Here is a 13,902-nt window from a genome sequence, read left to right as displayed (position 1 = left end):
GAGGAGGAAAACCCAGTGAGATCATTTTAAATTAGTAGTGGCATCTGCATTTCAAGAAACAAGTGAAGCATTTATTAATGCCAATAATTGTGTATATTTAATTATAGTAAAATTTAAACACTGAAATCAATGGTATAGTGAACCCTTACATATAATTCACCAATCTTTAGCAATTGCCAACTGATAGCCAATCCTGTTTCATCTATAACACCACTCACTCTATCCACCCTAACTAATCCCCTAACCTCTACTAGATTATTTCAAGATACCCTCTGACTTTTAGCCTACGATCAGAGGTTCCCATGACCCTCTCCTTGGGTTCAATAATCTGACTCACAAAACTCAGGGAAACGTTGCTTACTATTATTGATTTATTATAAAGGATATTCTAAAAGATACAAATGAACAGCCAGTTGAAGAGATACATATGGTGAGGTCCTGAGCATAGGAGCTTGTGTCCTGTGGAGTTCAGAGTGTCCTCCCTTTCTGGCATCTCGATGCATTCTTCTTCACAAGCCTAGAAGCTCTGAATCATGTGCTTTTGGGTTTCTTATGCTATCTGAAAAAGTCAGTATATGTTTTTTTTCAAATCTATATTATTTTTCTTTCACTGTATTAGCTAAAGGCTACAAATAATAATTGCAAATAATAGCAATGATAGTGTTCATCTTTCCTTGTTGCTCATTATTATGGAAATGCTTTTAGTATTTCACTCTTTAATGTGTGTTTCATTTTGGTTTCAGTCAAATGCTCGTTTATGTTTAGAAAGTCTCTCTTTTCTTTCTTTCTCTCCCCCCTGCTTGCGCTCTCTCGCTCTCTCGTTTTAAAGTAAGCATGGCTTCTGCATCTTACCACACACTCTTCTGGTACCTGTTCATATCATATGGTCTCTCACCTTTAATTTGTTAGTGTACTATAAGTGTGCTGATAGATTTCCTAATGTTATACCAGCCATAGACTTATAAAATAAATCTTTATCTGATACCTATCTTTGATTTGCTAATATTGTATATAAAATTTTTTGTCATTTTTACTGCTGTGCAGTTTAAAAGGAGAGAGATTCTGCTTTAGAATTTAATGAGGAAGTGGTATTTGAGATAGACATTCAAGGAAGTGTACAATTTTCACAGTTGGAGTTTATATTCCAATTGGAAAGAACAATTTGAGTGAAAGCAAGGAGACTGAAAAGTACAGGAAAGAGTGTGGTGTACATGTAGCTGTTGGGAACGTAAAATCAAAACCCATGTCTCTAACTAAAAATGCCTATATGAATAGTTACACTTAATTCAGTAAGAAATGGGAAGTCAGTGAGTGATTTTGACATAGCACTTTGCATTTGCACTCTGAAGCATTAGAATTAACTTGTTCTTGGGAAAAATGGTGATCACTATCTAGATAAAATTTTGAAGCTCTTGGGAAATTTTTACTGAATTGCCTAAGATAGAAACTTGCTTTTTTTTTTTCCTTTTTTGCTTTGTTTTACTCGAATGCTTGTGTCCTTCATGCTTGGAGGAATTTTATATTTTTCAAGATGTGATTATATAATGAGAAAACAGACTGTGTACTTACTATTGAAGTTAATCCATTTTCATACAAATGAAGGAAAGTGTAGTTTGAATATAGATTACCAAATGACCAACAAATCAGATGATGATAAGTACCTTAAGATGAAAGTTTTCTTCTGAATTTCCCCTTACTGGGGAATTTAATAACAATGCAGTCTTTTGATTTTACATAGTTAAGGTTTTTTTTGTTATTAGGAAAACACACAGGTAATGGGTTCAGCAGCATTGGGAATGGAAGCTAGCAATAAAACTGAATTACTTATATCTCCAAAGAAGGATACTTCTCATTAATATGTTGATCATTTCTGTTATGTAATATGCTTTTTTAAAGAAAACACAAATAATTATGCCTATAGTTATTGGATGCCATAACTCAAATCTGATAATAGAAAATCAGATGTTTATTGTTCCAATTAATAAATGGGTGTTAGAGACAACACTATAGAGGTGTTTTAATAGTCATTTGCTTTCCCTGACCACTGATGTTGATATATTTGTATGAAAATTAATAGCCAGTTAATCTTTCAATAAGTTAATATTTATGGTGAAATCATGTGTATTACTCTTTGTCAGTGTTTGCCTAATGACAAATTTTTACTATGTTGGTGTAAGATATAAATTACAAAAATGAAATATAAAAGCATAGTCCTGAGATATTGCAAGTTCAGTTCAGACTACCACAATAAAGCGAATATCACAATAAAGTGAATATCACCACAGTAAAGCAAGTAACACGAATTTTTGGTTTCTCAGTGCATATACAAATTATGTTTACACTATCTACACTGTAGTCTGTTAAGTGTGTAATATCATTCTGTCTAAAAAATTCTTTTACTTTAATTAAAAAATACTTAATTGTTTAAAAATGCTAACAATCATCTAAGCCTTCCACAAGTCATACTCTTTTTGTTGGTGGAAGGTTTTGCCTTGATACTGATGGTGCTTACTGATCAGGGTGGTGGTTGCTGAAGCTTGAGGTGGTGATGGCAGTTTCTTAAAATAAGACAACGATGAAGTTTGCTGTATCAGTTGACTCTTTCACAGAGGATATCTCTGTAGCATGTAATGCTATTTGCTAGCATTTTTCCCCACAGTAAAACTTTTTTGAAAATTGAAGTTAGTCCTCTCAAACCCTGCTGCTGCTGTATCAAATAAATTTATGGAACATTTTGAATCCTTTATTGTCATTTCAATAGTGTTCACAGCCTCTTCATCAGGTAGATTCTGTCTCAAGAAACCACTTTTTTTTTTCTCATCCTTAAGAAGCAGCTCCTCATCTGTTCAAGTTTGATCATGAGATTGCAGCAATTCAGTCACATCTTCAGGCATCACTCCTAATTCTAGTTCTCTTGCTATTTCCACCACATCTGCAGTTACTTCCTCCACTGACATACTGAACCCCTCAAAGTTATGCTTGGGGGTTGGAATCTTCTTCCAAACTCCTATTTGACCTCCTCTCATGAATCACGAATATTATTAATGGCATCTAGAATGGTGAATCCTTTCCGGAAGGTTTTCAATTTACTTTGCCCAGATCCGTCATAGGAATCACTATCTATGGCATCTATAGCCTTATAAAATATACTTCTTAAATTATAAGACTTGAAAGTCAAAATTACTCTTTAATGCATGGGCTGCGAAATGGATGGTGTGTTAGCAGACATGAAAACAACATTAATCTTGTTACGTTTCCATCAGAGCTCTTGGGTGACCAGGTACTGTGTCAAAGAACAATAATATTTTAAAAGGAATTTTTCTTCCTAAGCAGTAGGTCTCAACCATGAGCTTAAAATGTTCATTTAAACAGATGGGTTGTCATCCAGGCTTTGTTGTTCCATCTATAGAGCACAGGCAGAGTAGATTTAGAATAATTCTTAAAGGCCTTACGAGTTTTGGGATTGTAAAAGAGTATTGGCTTCAACATGAAGTCACCAGCTGCGTTAGTCCCTAAAAGAGAGTCAGACTGTCTATTCAAGCTTTTAAGCCAAGCACTGACTTCTCTCTAGTAGTGAAAGTCCTAGATGGTATCTTCTTTCTGAGAGAGGGCTATTTCATCTACATTGACAATCTGTTATTTAGTGTACTCACCTTCATCAATTACCTAGATCTTCATAACTTACTGTAGCTTCTCCATCAGCACTGCTGCCTCCCTTGCACTTTTATGTTCTGGAGACAGCTTCTTTCCTTAAATCTCATGAACCAACCTCTGCTAGCTTCACACTTTTTTTTTTTTTTTGGTAGCTTTCTTACCGCCCAGCCTTCATGAAATTAAAGGGAGTTAAGGCTTTGCTCCTGATTAGGCTTTGGTTTAAGAGACTATTGTGGCTGGTTTGATCTTCTGTCCAGACCACTAAAACTTTCTCTATATCAACAAGAAAGCTGTTTTGCTTTTGTATGATGTGTTCACTGGAACAACACTTTTAATTTCCTTTAAGAACTTTTCTTTCGCATTCACACCTTGGCTGTTTGGAGCAAGAGAGCTAGCTTTCAACCTGTTTTGGTTTTTGATGTGCTTTCCTCACTAAGCTTAATCATTTCTAGCTTTTGATTTAAAGTGAGGAACCTGCGACTCTTTCTTCCATTTGAACACTTAGAGGCCTTTGTAGGTTTCGTAAATGGCCTGATTTCAATATTGTCGTGTCTTAGGGAATAGAGAGGACCAAGAAGACGAAGAGAGACAGGGGAATGGCCAGTGGAGCAATAAGCATGCACACACTTATCAATTAAATTTACCATCTTATATGGGTGCAGTTTGTGGCTCCCCCAAACAATTACATTAGTAACATCAGATATCACTGATTACAGATCACCATAACAGATATAATAATGAAAAAGTTTGAAATACTGCATGACTTACCGAAATGTGACACGGAGACAAGAAGTGAGCTGTTGGAAAAATGGTGCCAATAAACTTGCTTGATACAGGGTTTGCTCCAGACCATTTTATTAAAAACTAAATAAAATAAAAATGCAATGTTGCAAAAATAAAATGAGGTATGCCTGTAGTATTAACTAAGGAAATGTCGATTGCTGGAGGTGGTCTCTGTCTTTATGGAGTTTATAAAATTGTGGCAAAGACAAAGAACAAATAAGCAAGTAATTGCAATTCCTGTAGATATTACAAATAGGAAAGAGTGAGCCGTGAAATATTCACAGGAGATTTAACCTGGTTTATGGGCTTAAAAAGGAGACTAAAGTTGAATTGGCAGTCTCAAAATTGTCTAATTAGGAATTTCAAGTGGCTAACAAGGCGAATAGCAATTGGAATTGGAAGATAATAGACAACATTTTAAAAATATTTGAGTTTGTTATTTTTTAAAGTAAATTTGTTAAGAATTTTTTTTTAATAGTATATACTTGGAAAGAGCTAAGAACAGCATTTATGGGGTAATACAGGAAACATTTCTATCCTAAACATTAAAGAGTATTTTTGCATCAAGAGAAAACTCAGAAAAGTTAAGATACTTTGTTGATGACTTTTTAGGTCCTGATTATCTCATTGATTGTCAATAGACTTCATGAGGAATTTAGCCTTAGCAGTTTGTTTTCTTCAAACCTCTTTCAGAAGTTAGTAGAAAAAGTAAGCATTTCTCTTAAAGAGTTAAAATATCTGTTTTACAGCAGTGGTGATGGTAGCAGTGGGGATCTGGGCTGTAAATACAGGCGAAACTTCACGTGCTGCCTGCCCCTTACCTCCTGCTGTATGTGCTCCCCCTTCCTAAGTTTCATGGAAGAAAATTTTTCCATGGATGGGGGCATGCAGTTTTACAGTTTGCTGTAAAACCTGAGCTTTTAGGAAAATAACTACATAAGATTTTTTAAAATTCTAACTGGAAAAAGAAGAAATTCCTTGAAAACTTGAAAGTTTGGAGTTTGTTGTGTAATATTAAATATAGAATGCTGTTATCTCATCTATTGCTGAAGAAAGGAATTCTTTCTTCATTTCTGTTTTACAAGAACCATCTTCATCCACACAACCCTCTACACTTTTTTTTGCTACTACTTTATTTTTTTATTTTTTATTTATTTTTTATTTATTTATTTATTTATTTTGAGACAGAGTCTCGCTTTGTTGCCCAGGCTAGAGTGAGTGCCGTGGTGTCAGCCTAGCTCACAGCAACCTCAAACTCCTGGGCTCAAGTGATCCTCCTGCCTCAGCCTCCCGAGTAGCTGGGACTATAGGCACGAGCCACCATGCCTGGCTGATTTTTATATTATATATATTAGTTGGCCAATTAATTTCTTTCTATTTTTATGGTAGAGACGGGGTCTCGCTCAGGCTGGTTTTGAACTCCTGACCTTGAGCAATCCGCCCGCCTCGGCCTCCCAGAGTGCTAGGATTACAGGCGTGAGCCACCGCGCCCGGCCTTTTGCTACTACTTTAAACAAGTCTTTTACCATGGCCATTTACTCTGTGCCAGACACTATTTGGTGACTTCCTTTTATTAGCTGATTTAATCCTCATTTTCTTCTCTAAGGTTTATATTATGTCCATTTCACAGATGAGAACTCTGTGAGGCCTGGAGAGGTGAAGTAACAGTAATATGGCAAAAGCAACAAAGCTGAAAAATAGTAGATAAAAGTAAAATGTTACCTTGATATGTTGGAATAAATTATGTCTATAATGATATTATCTTTGTTTTCTAATATTAGTTTACTTTTTTTTTTTTGTTTTTCAGGATTTGTTGATGTACTTATTACAACTGGTCCAGGCTCTCAAATATGAAAACTTTGATGATATAAAGAATGGATTGGAACCTACTAAGAAGGATAGTCAGGGTTCAGTGTCAGAGAGTATATCAACTTCTGGAATAAATTCTGCAGAAATAGATAGGTATGGATATCCAGGGAGGGCATATTTTCAAATTCAATAGTTTTCTCCCTTTTCACATTGTTATCTTCTTTCCCTTCCTCCCAGATATACCAAACCCTAGTATTACTTATTTTGAACTTTTACCAGTGACTATGGCATGTGCACTTACAGTGGACAAGTAACTGGATTAGTAGCCAGTGTTTTGCCGGCTATTGCATCAGAATACCTGAGTTAAATTCTTGACTCTACCACTTACTAGCTTTGCAAACTTGTGTACATTATGTATTTTCTCTCTGTCCCTAGTTTCTCATCTTAAAAATGAGGATAGCAGTAGTAGCTGATCTTTAAAAGTTGTTTGATCATTAAATGAGTTAATATTCATAAGAAATTGTCTAATATATAGTGCTCAGTATGTGTTAGCTACTGTTACATATTCATGTTAAAATAAAGGAAAGGGCATGTTAGTGAGCTCAACTAGTTTAATGAAAAATTGTATTTTTTATTAATTGTTTTTACCTCTTTAGTAAGTTATACTTGAAAAACAGTGTATTATTTGAATCAAAAGTTAATTGTTAACAATAATTACAATCAGGAAATCCCACCTTTGTATCTGATACTGTGCGATATGGTTCGCTTACATTATCATGTTACAACTGTCCTATGAGGTTGGTATTCATATCCCTAATTTAGAGATGAAGGATTTAAAGAGAAGTCAAATAAATTGCCCAATGTCTTATATCTTGCAAAGGGTAGAGTTGACTCCAAAGCTTGTTTTCTTTCTACTTTCCCATTTTGCTTTTCAAAAAGTCTTAAATTTTGAAATAAATAGGAACTTGTGGGTAAAAACTCTGAGGCTCAGTGATACAAAATGGTTTTCAGAAAGTCATGAGGTTTGTTAATTATAGAAGCAGGTCTAGATTTCAGATTTCCTAAATCAATCCAGTCATTTCAATTATTAAATGAGCTCAAGATTGAATTTCTGAATTTTTCTTTATGATTATGCTAATGCTAGGCTTTATCTTCCATGTTTTAGTTGGGGAAGAACAGAAAAAGAGGAATAAAATAAACATTTTTTCTTTCCTAGGCTACTTTATATTTTTCTATTTTTAAGAAAAGAGACGCTTTATGTTTTTCCTCACTGTATATTAAGAGGTCTTCAACCTCAAGTCATGCTTATTTACCTTTTTCCTTACTTATGCCATATAGAATGTTTTATTGGGAAAAGTTTATTCAACACTTTATGATGGGATGAAAACTGTAACCCAGTATTTCCAGTTTATGGTCTGCTAGCCAATAATTTTGTGAGGTTGTTTTTTTTTTCTTTTTTTTTTTGAAAAAGATACAAAAGACCCGGGGGTCTCGTGGCTGAGTATGTTTGGGAAATGCTGGTTTAAACTTAAAGAGGCTTCAAAAAAAGAACACACACAGTACTTATCAAAACTTTTAATATGCAAACTTGCACATAAATTTCCCAGGAGGCCGTAACCCATAATTTTTTACCATCGAGCATAATATGACTTTTTCCAGAGCATAATGTGACTCTAGAGTTCCACAGAACACACTTTAGGAAGTGATGCATTAACCAGACACAATTGAAATGAACTGTGCTAAAAAATTTGTGTCTTCTCTTACAGATGGAGTATTTTACATTTCAGTGATCTCTCCTATTACTTTTTCAGCTCCCAGATTATAACAAGCCCTCTTCCTGCAGTGTCTTCCCCTCCTCCTGCATCTAAAACAAAAGAAGTTTCAGATGGTGAAAATCTGGAGGTGAGTGCAAAGCTTTCTGGCATCTTATAGGAGAGATCCTACCAGATAAACATGTTATGTCTTTCTTTAAAACCTTGATTTTGATTAAATAACCAAATATTACAACTTTATTAAATAACTCGTTTTATGATGCATGTTTATGACTCTTTCCCTCAGCATAAAGTGCCAGATAATCCTCAATTCAAGTCATTTTATTGGTGCTTGGGGCATATAAATGGATTCATATGCAATATGAAAATGGGCTTGAATATTTTATTAGGGAAACTCAGAATATTTATTGTCATCGTATTTATGAACATAACTGTAATTGTCAGTGTTTGTGATTACATTGTAGAAATGTATGACTTTGATAGTAGGAATAATAAACTAGGCAGCTGCTTTTAACCATACAGACAAGTAGACTAATTTTTGAGGTAAAACAGACCTATTAGTAGTGCTGCTTTGAAAAGTACATTTGCAAGTGAACTGTAGAAGCTGATTTAGTATGTATTTGTGAATTTGTCCCCAAGACTTCTAATTTAAGAAGAATCTTTCACACCCTGATATTAAAAACAAATAATACATGTTTTGATATTATAATTTTTTTTAAGAAAACATCCCATTAAAAAATTGGTGTGAAGGTCATGAACAGGCATTTTTCAAAAAAAAAAAACAGATGACAACAAACATTTGAAAAAGTGCTCAAAATCACTGATCATCAGGGAAATGCAAATTAAAACCACAATGAGAGACACCTTATACTAGTCAGAAAAGCTATTATTAAAAAGTCAAAAGACAATAGAGGTTGGCGAGGATGCAGAGGAAAGGGAAGGTTTTTACATTGTTGATGAGAATGTAAATTAGTACAGCCTCTACTGAAAACAGTATAGAAATTTCTCAAAAGAATTAATAGAAGTACCATTCGATCCGCAATCCCACTACTGACTATCAAAGGAATAGAAATCATTATATCTAAAAGATACCTGCACTCACGTTTGTTGCAGTACTATTCACAATAGCAAAGATATGGAATCAACCTAATTGTCCATTAACAGATGATTAGATAAAGGAAATGTGGTATATGTATATATACTATGGAATACTACTCAGCCAAAGAAAATGAAATCATGTCTTTTGCAGCAACATTCGTGGAGAACTGGAGACCACCAGCTTCAGTGAAATTAATTAGAAAGTCAAATACCCTATGTTCTCACTTATAAATGGAAACTGAATAATCTGTACACATAGAGTGGAATAATAGATATTGGAGACTCAGAAGGGTGGGATGTTGGGAGTGGGGTGAGGGATGAAAAAGTATTTAATGGGTATCGTGTACCCTATTCAGTTGATAGTTACACTAAAACCCCAGACTTCACCACTACACAGATATATCCATGTAACAAACTGCACTTACGCCTCTTAAATCTATAAAAATAAAAAAAGATAACAGACAAAAAAGTTCATTTGATTTTTAATTGCTTTTAGTCAGATTTTAGGAGTTAATGACTGAATGAATCTTGTTTTAACTATTAAACATTAACGTTTGCATGTTTGCATACCTCTTGATAATAACAAAATATTTAACTGAAAAAAGAATTTTTAAATCATAGGATCGTGGAATCCTTAGATGATCTCTTTAAACCATCCCCCTATATCTAATTATTTTGCCCTTTCAAAGCTAAGATATTAATTCATTGATTGATTGATTCATGTACATTTTCTGAGCTCTTATTATGTACCAGAAACTGTTCTAGGTGTTGGGGGTGATGCAGCAGAAAACAAAACAATCACAGTCTTTGTATTCTTGGAGCTTACATTCTACTGTTGGGGTGGGTGATGGTTAATAATATTTGTATATAGTAAGAGAGATAATGATATCTATTTTCTCTTGGGAAGAACAAATGAGAGATGAGAGGGTGTGTTCGGGAGGGGTTAGGCAGTTGCAATTTTGCAAAGATTGGTCAGATTGCTGAAAAAGTAACATCTATGTAAAGATGAGGCACATGATAGAACAATTCCCATGTGGCTATCTAGGGGGAGAACATTTCAAACAGAAGAAATAGCAAGTATAAAGGCCCTAAGACTAGAACTTAAGTGTTTATGTTTGTGGAACAACAGAGGCTAGCGTGTTTGCTTACGTAGTGAGCAAAAGTGAACATGGCAGAAGTTTGGGTCCAAGAGAGAATTGGATATTATTCGCGTAGGGCTTGGACTGAATGAGTTTTACTTGAAAGCTATTGAAATAATCCAGGTAAGACATGCTGGTGGCTTGAACCAGGTTAGTTTACACTCTGGATGCTGTCAAGGTATGTTCAGAATATTGTTTTACACACCGTCTATCACTGAAAACTTTTAGACTAAAAATAATAATAGTTTTTGTACAGTTCTGATATTTTTCTTATGACTGATGAACTATCTTTGTTACTTGCTGATTACCCATTTTACTTTTTCTCAGCTGAATAGTTTCTTAGAGGTATCCCAGAAAGGAGTGGTCATCATTTTGAGAAATGGTTCCCTCCCTCTCCCCCACCCCCAGTAGAGAAATAATATTGTACAAGCAGGCCGGGCGCGGTGGCTCACGCCTGTAATCCTAGCACTCTGGGAGGCCGAGGCAGGCGGATTGCTCGAGCTTAGGAGTTCGAAACCAGCCTGAGCAAGAGCGAGACCCCGTCTCTACTATAAATAGAAAAAAATTAATTGGCCAACTAATATACATAGAAAAAATTAGCCAGGCATGGTGGCGCATGCCTGTAGTCCCAGCTACTCAAGAGTCTGAGGCAGGAGGATCGCTTGAGTCCAGGAGTTTGAGGTTGCTGTGAGCTAGGCTGATACCACAGCACTCACTCTAGCCTGGGCAACAAAGCAAGACTCTGTCTCAAAAAAAAAAAAATATTGTACAAGCAGTCGTCACCTTTAAGTTGATATCCAACCAAGCTGAATTTACTTTCTTCTTATCACAACTTGAGATACCGTTATTCTTGTCTTTTTCCTCACACTTGAGCAGTGTCTTATGTCTTTAAATGGTAAAAAAATAAAAAAATAGAAAGTCAGTTCTATTGCCCAAATATGAACACATTTATAAATTCCATGAGTTCTTGATAAAAGGGTATGTTTCCCAACTGTTGAGTACAAAATTGTATATAAATCACTAGAGCAAGCTTATTGTGTTGTCAAAAGCTTTTGTACTCTGTCCTTATGTTTTCTTCTGCTTAATCTGTGAAAGAACTAAAGTAAAATTCCCCTGTATGGTAGTAGAATTATCAGTTTCTCCATGTATTTGTGTTGGTGTTTGCTTGAAATATTTGGAAACTTTTTATTAAGTATCAGTACATTCAAGTAAATTGAATCTTTGATCACAGTTTACTAACCCTCTTTATATCTAATAATGCTTTTTGCCTTAAAGTCTGTTTGGTCTGATATTAATAGATATTTGTCTTGATTAGTATTCATTGATATACTTTGTTGATCCTTTCCTTTCAATATTTTTGTGGCTTTATATTTTAGGTTTAACTCTTGTGAATATCTTATAGCTAAATTTTGTTTTTTAATCCAGTTTAACATTGTTTATTAACTGGAACCTTTACCCCACTTGTTTTAATTGTGATTAAAGCTATATTTGGATTTATTTTACCATCTTATATAGTACTTTGTATACTTTCTTTTACATATACTGTGTTTCCCCGAAAATAAGGTCTTATATTTATTTTTCCTTAAGACACCCTAGGGCTTATTTTCAGGGGATGTGTTATTTTAAGTATGGAACAACAATCTACATTGTTCAAATATAGTTAAGTCATCTTCTTCTGGAACATCATCATAACTCTCCAAACCCTGAATTCCATCCTGAATTTCTTGTGACTCTATTTCCTTTAGAACCATTGGCCCCAATCTCTCATGTCGAGCAATAGAGCTCTCATAGGGCAGCTGAGAAGGGCTGCTCATCTTCTTTACCACTCTGCGACAAAATGCATGGGTTGTGCAGATAAGCTGCGTAGCCACGCCCATCACTAGGTCTTATTTTCAGGGTAGGGCTTATATTGTGCAAATGCTTAGAAATCCTGCTAGGGCTTATTTTATGGGTAGATCTTATTTTCACGGAAACACAGTATATATTTTTTCTTGCCTGTCTTTGGCTAAATCCCTCTCCCCATCCTCTACCCCATCCCATCTTGTTATTTAACCCCAAATAAGATATTATAATTGTTATTATTACATACACTCAGTAAATATTTGGAGATAATTTATTTCTAAGTGTACCTGTATCCTTACTCACCGTTTCTTCTTCTATCTCTGACCTACAACATGAGATCAATTTCTTTTTTCATAAAGCACATTCCTTTCTTTAAATTGTTTTAAAAATTTAAAGTATTGCTCGTATTACATTTAAAAATTTACAATATGTATTTCCCATGTCCCATTTTTTAAATTTTTTTCTACTTAAGTTGTATAAATAACTTTTATGAAAAATTTTTGTATGGCAGTATATATGACACGCAAAAATATAATGTTCTTGTTATACAGGCAAAAGATAAACTTTAGGCCTAGATTTTGCCTCATAAACTTATGGATTCAGTTTTACATGATGGCTTTCTGACTGAGGAGTTTCCTTTGTTGTACATTTAAAATATAGACTTAAAGTTTTAGCTCTAGAATTGGAGGTACTTCTTACCACCTCTGAAAGCATTGGTACATCTACTTTGTAATAACAACCTCTTATTACTCTGCCTACTTTCTTAAAGCCCCACTACATTGAAACTTCTAATCCATTGATCTCTACCCTTTTCTTTGTTCATCAGCCTTCTTCAATATTTGCTTTCCTTTGAATATAGCTTTTATCCCATGGGTCATCATTTTAAAAAGTCATTCTTTTATTAGTGCCTGCAGTTCCCCTGGTAAAGTCTCAATTCTTCCTAATTAATTTCCTAGTTTCTCTATGCCTGAATATTGCTGAAGAAGAATACATAGCCTGGCATGTTGGTGTCACTCTAAATTCATGATCACAAACCTCAGATGAGCACTCAGTGCTCTGCCATCTTACTTTTCTCTAGGTAGGTTGATCCCCCTGCTTTACAGAGATTTTTTTCATACCTTTTCCACTCTGTTCTTCATACCCTGCCTCCCAATCTGCAGATGACAATTCTGCTTAATACTTAATGTTTCTAAACAATAGAAGCCACTAGGTGAGAATGGTCTTAGTTTCCCATCACCAAATTTATAGCCCTGAATCCCTTCCCATCTTTTCCTTCTGTTTTTTTTTTTTTTTACACAGAAGAAACATAACTTTCTTCAACTATGTGCAATTTTCTTTTCCTGATAGAAATATTCAAGTATATGTTAGTACTTTCCATCTTAAAAATTCAGAAAAACAAACAAAGTTCTCCCTCGACACCACAACCCTTGAACAGCATTTTATTTTCTTACTTCCTTCTCAAAGGAATTGTTTATACATACTTTTCCCTTCCTTCCTTTCCAGTCTTTAGTCCATGTCATTCTGGCTTTTGCTTAAAACTTGCTTTGCTAAGTTATTAAATGACTTTAATGTTTTTGATTATACATACTTTACCGTTCCTTTTAGAGTATTGAGCAAAGTAAATAACTTTCTTCTTGAAAAATGAACTCTTCTCATGGTTTAGGTGATACCATATATCCCTTGTTTTCCTCTTCATCTCTTGCTGTTCCTTCTCAGTTTCCTTTGTCAGCAGTTTCTCCTCTGCTTGACATCTTAAAGTTCCTCGGGGTCCTCTCCTAGTCTCAATTTATACTCTTGCCCTAGGC

The 13,902-nt window shown here is 34.7% G+C and overlaps 1 protein-coding gene across 1 annotated transcript in view; it reads left to right on the top strand.

Annotated features, from left to right (window-relative positions):
* PIK3C3 (phosphatidylinositol 3-kinase catalytic subunit type 3) overlaps positions 1-13,902 on the top strand; it is a 116,631-nt gene that overhangs the window by 52,052 nt on the left and 50,677 nt on the right. Inside the window, exons 11-12 of the mRNA XM_012790299.2 lie at positions 6,245-6,399; positions 8,058-8,148. Coding sequence (XP_012645753.1) covers positions 6,245-6,399; positions 8,058-8,148 — 246 coding nt within the window. The remainder of the gene's footprint in view (positions 1-6,244; positions 6,400-8,057; positions 8,149-13,902) is intronic.

The sequence above is a fragment of the Microcebus murinus genome, chromosome 17, assembly GCF_040939455.1.
Source record: "Microcebus murinus isolate Inina chromosome 17, M.murinus_Inina_mat1.0, whole genome shotgun sequence".
NCBI classification, from domain to species: domain Eukaryota; kingdom Metazoa; phylum Chordata; class Mammalia; order Primates; family Cheirogaleidae; genus Microcebus; species Microcebus murinus.
The sequence above is the reverse complement of the archived record's forward strand: the minus strand, read 5'-3'. Positions and strand labels throughout refer to the sequence as shown.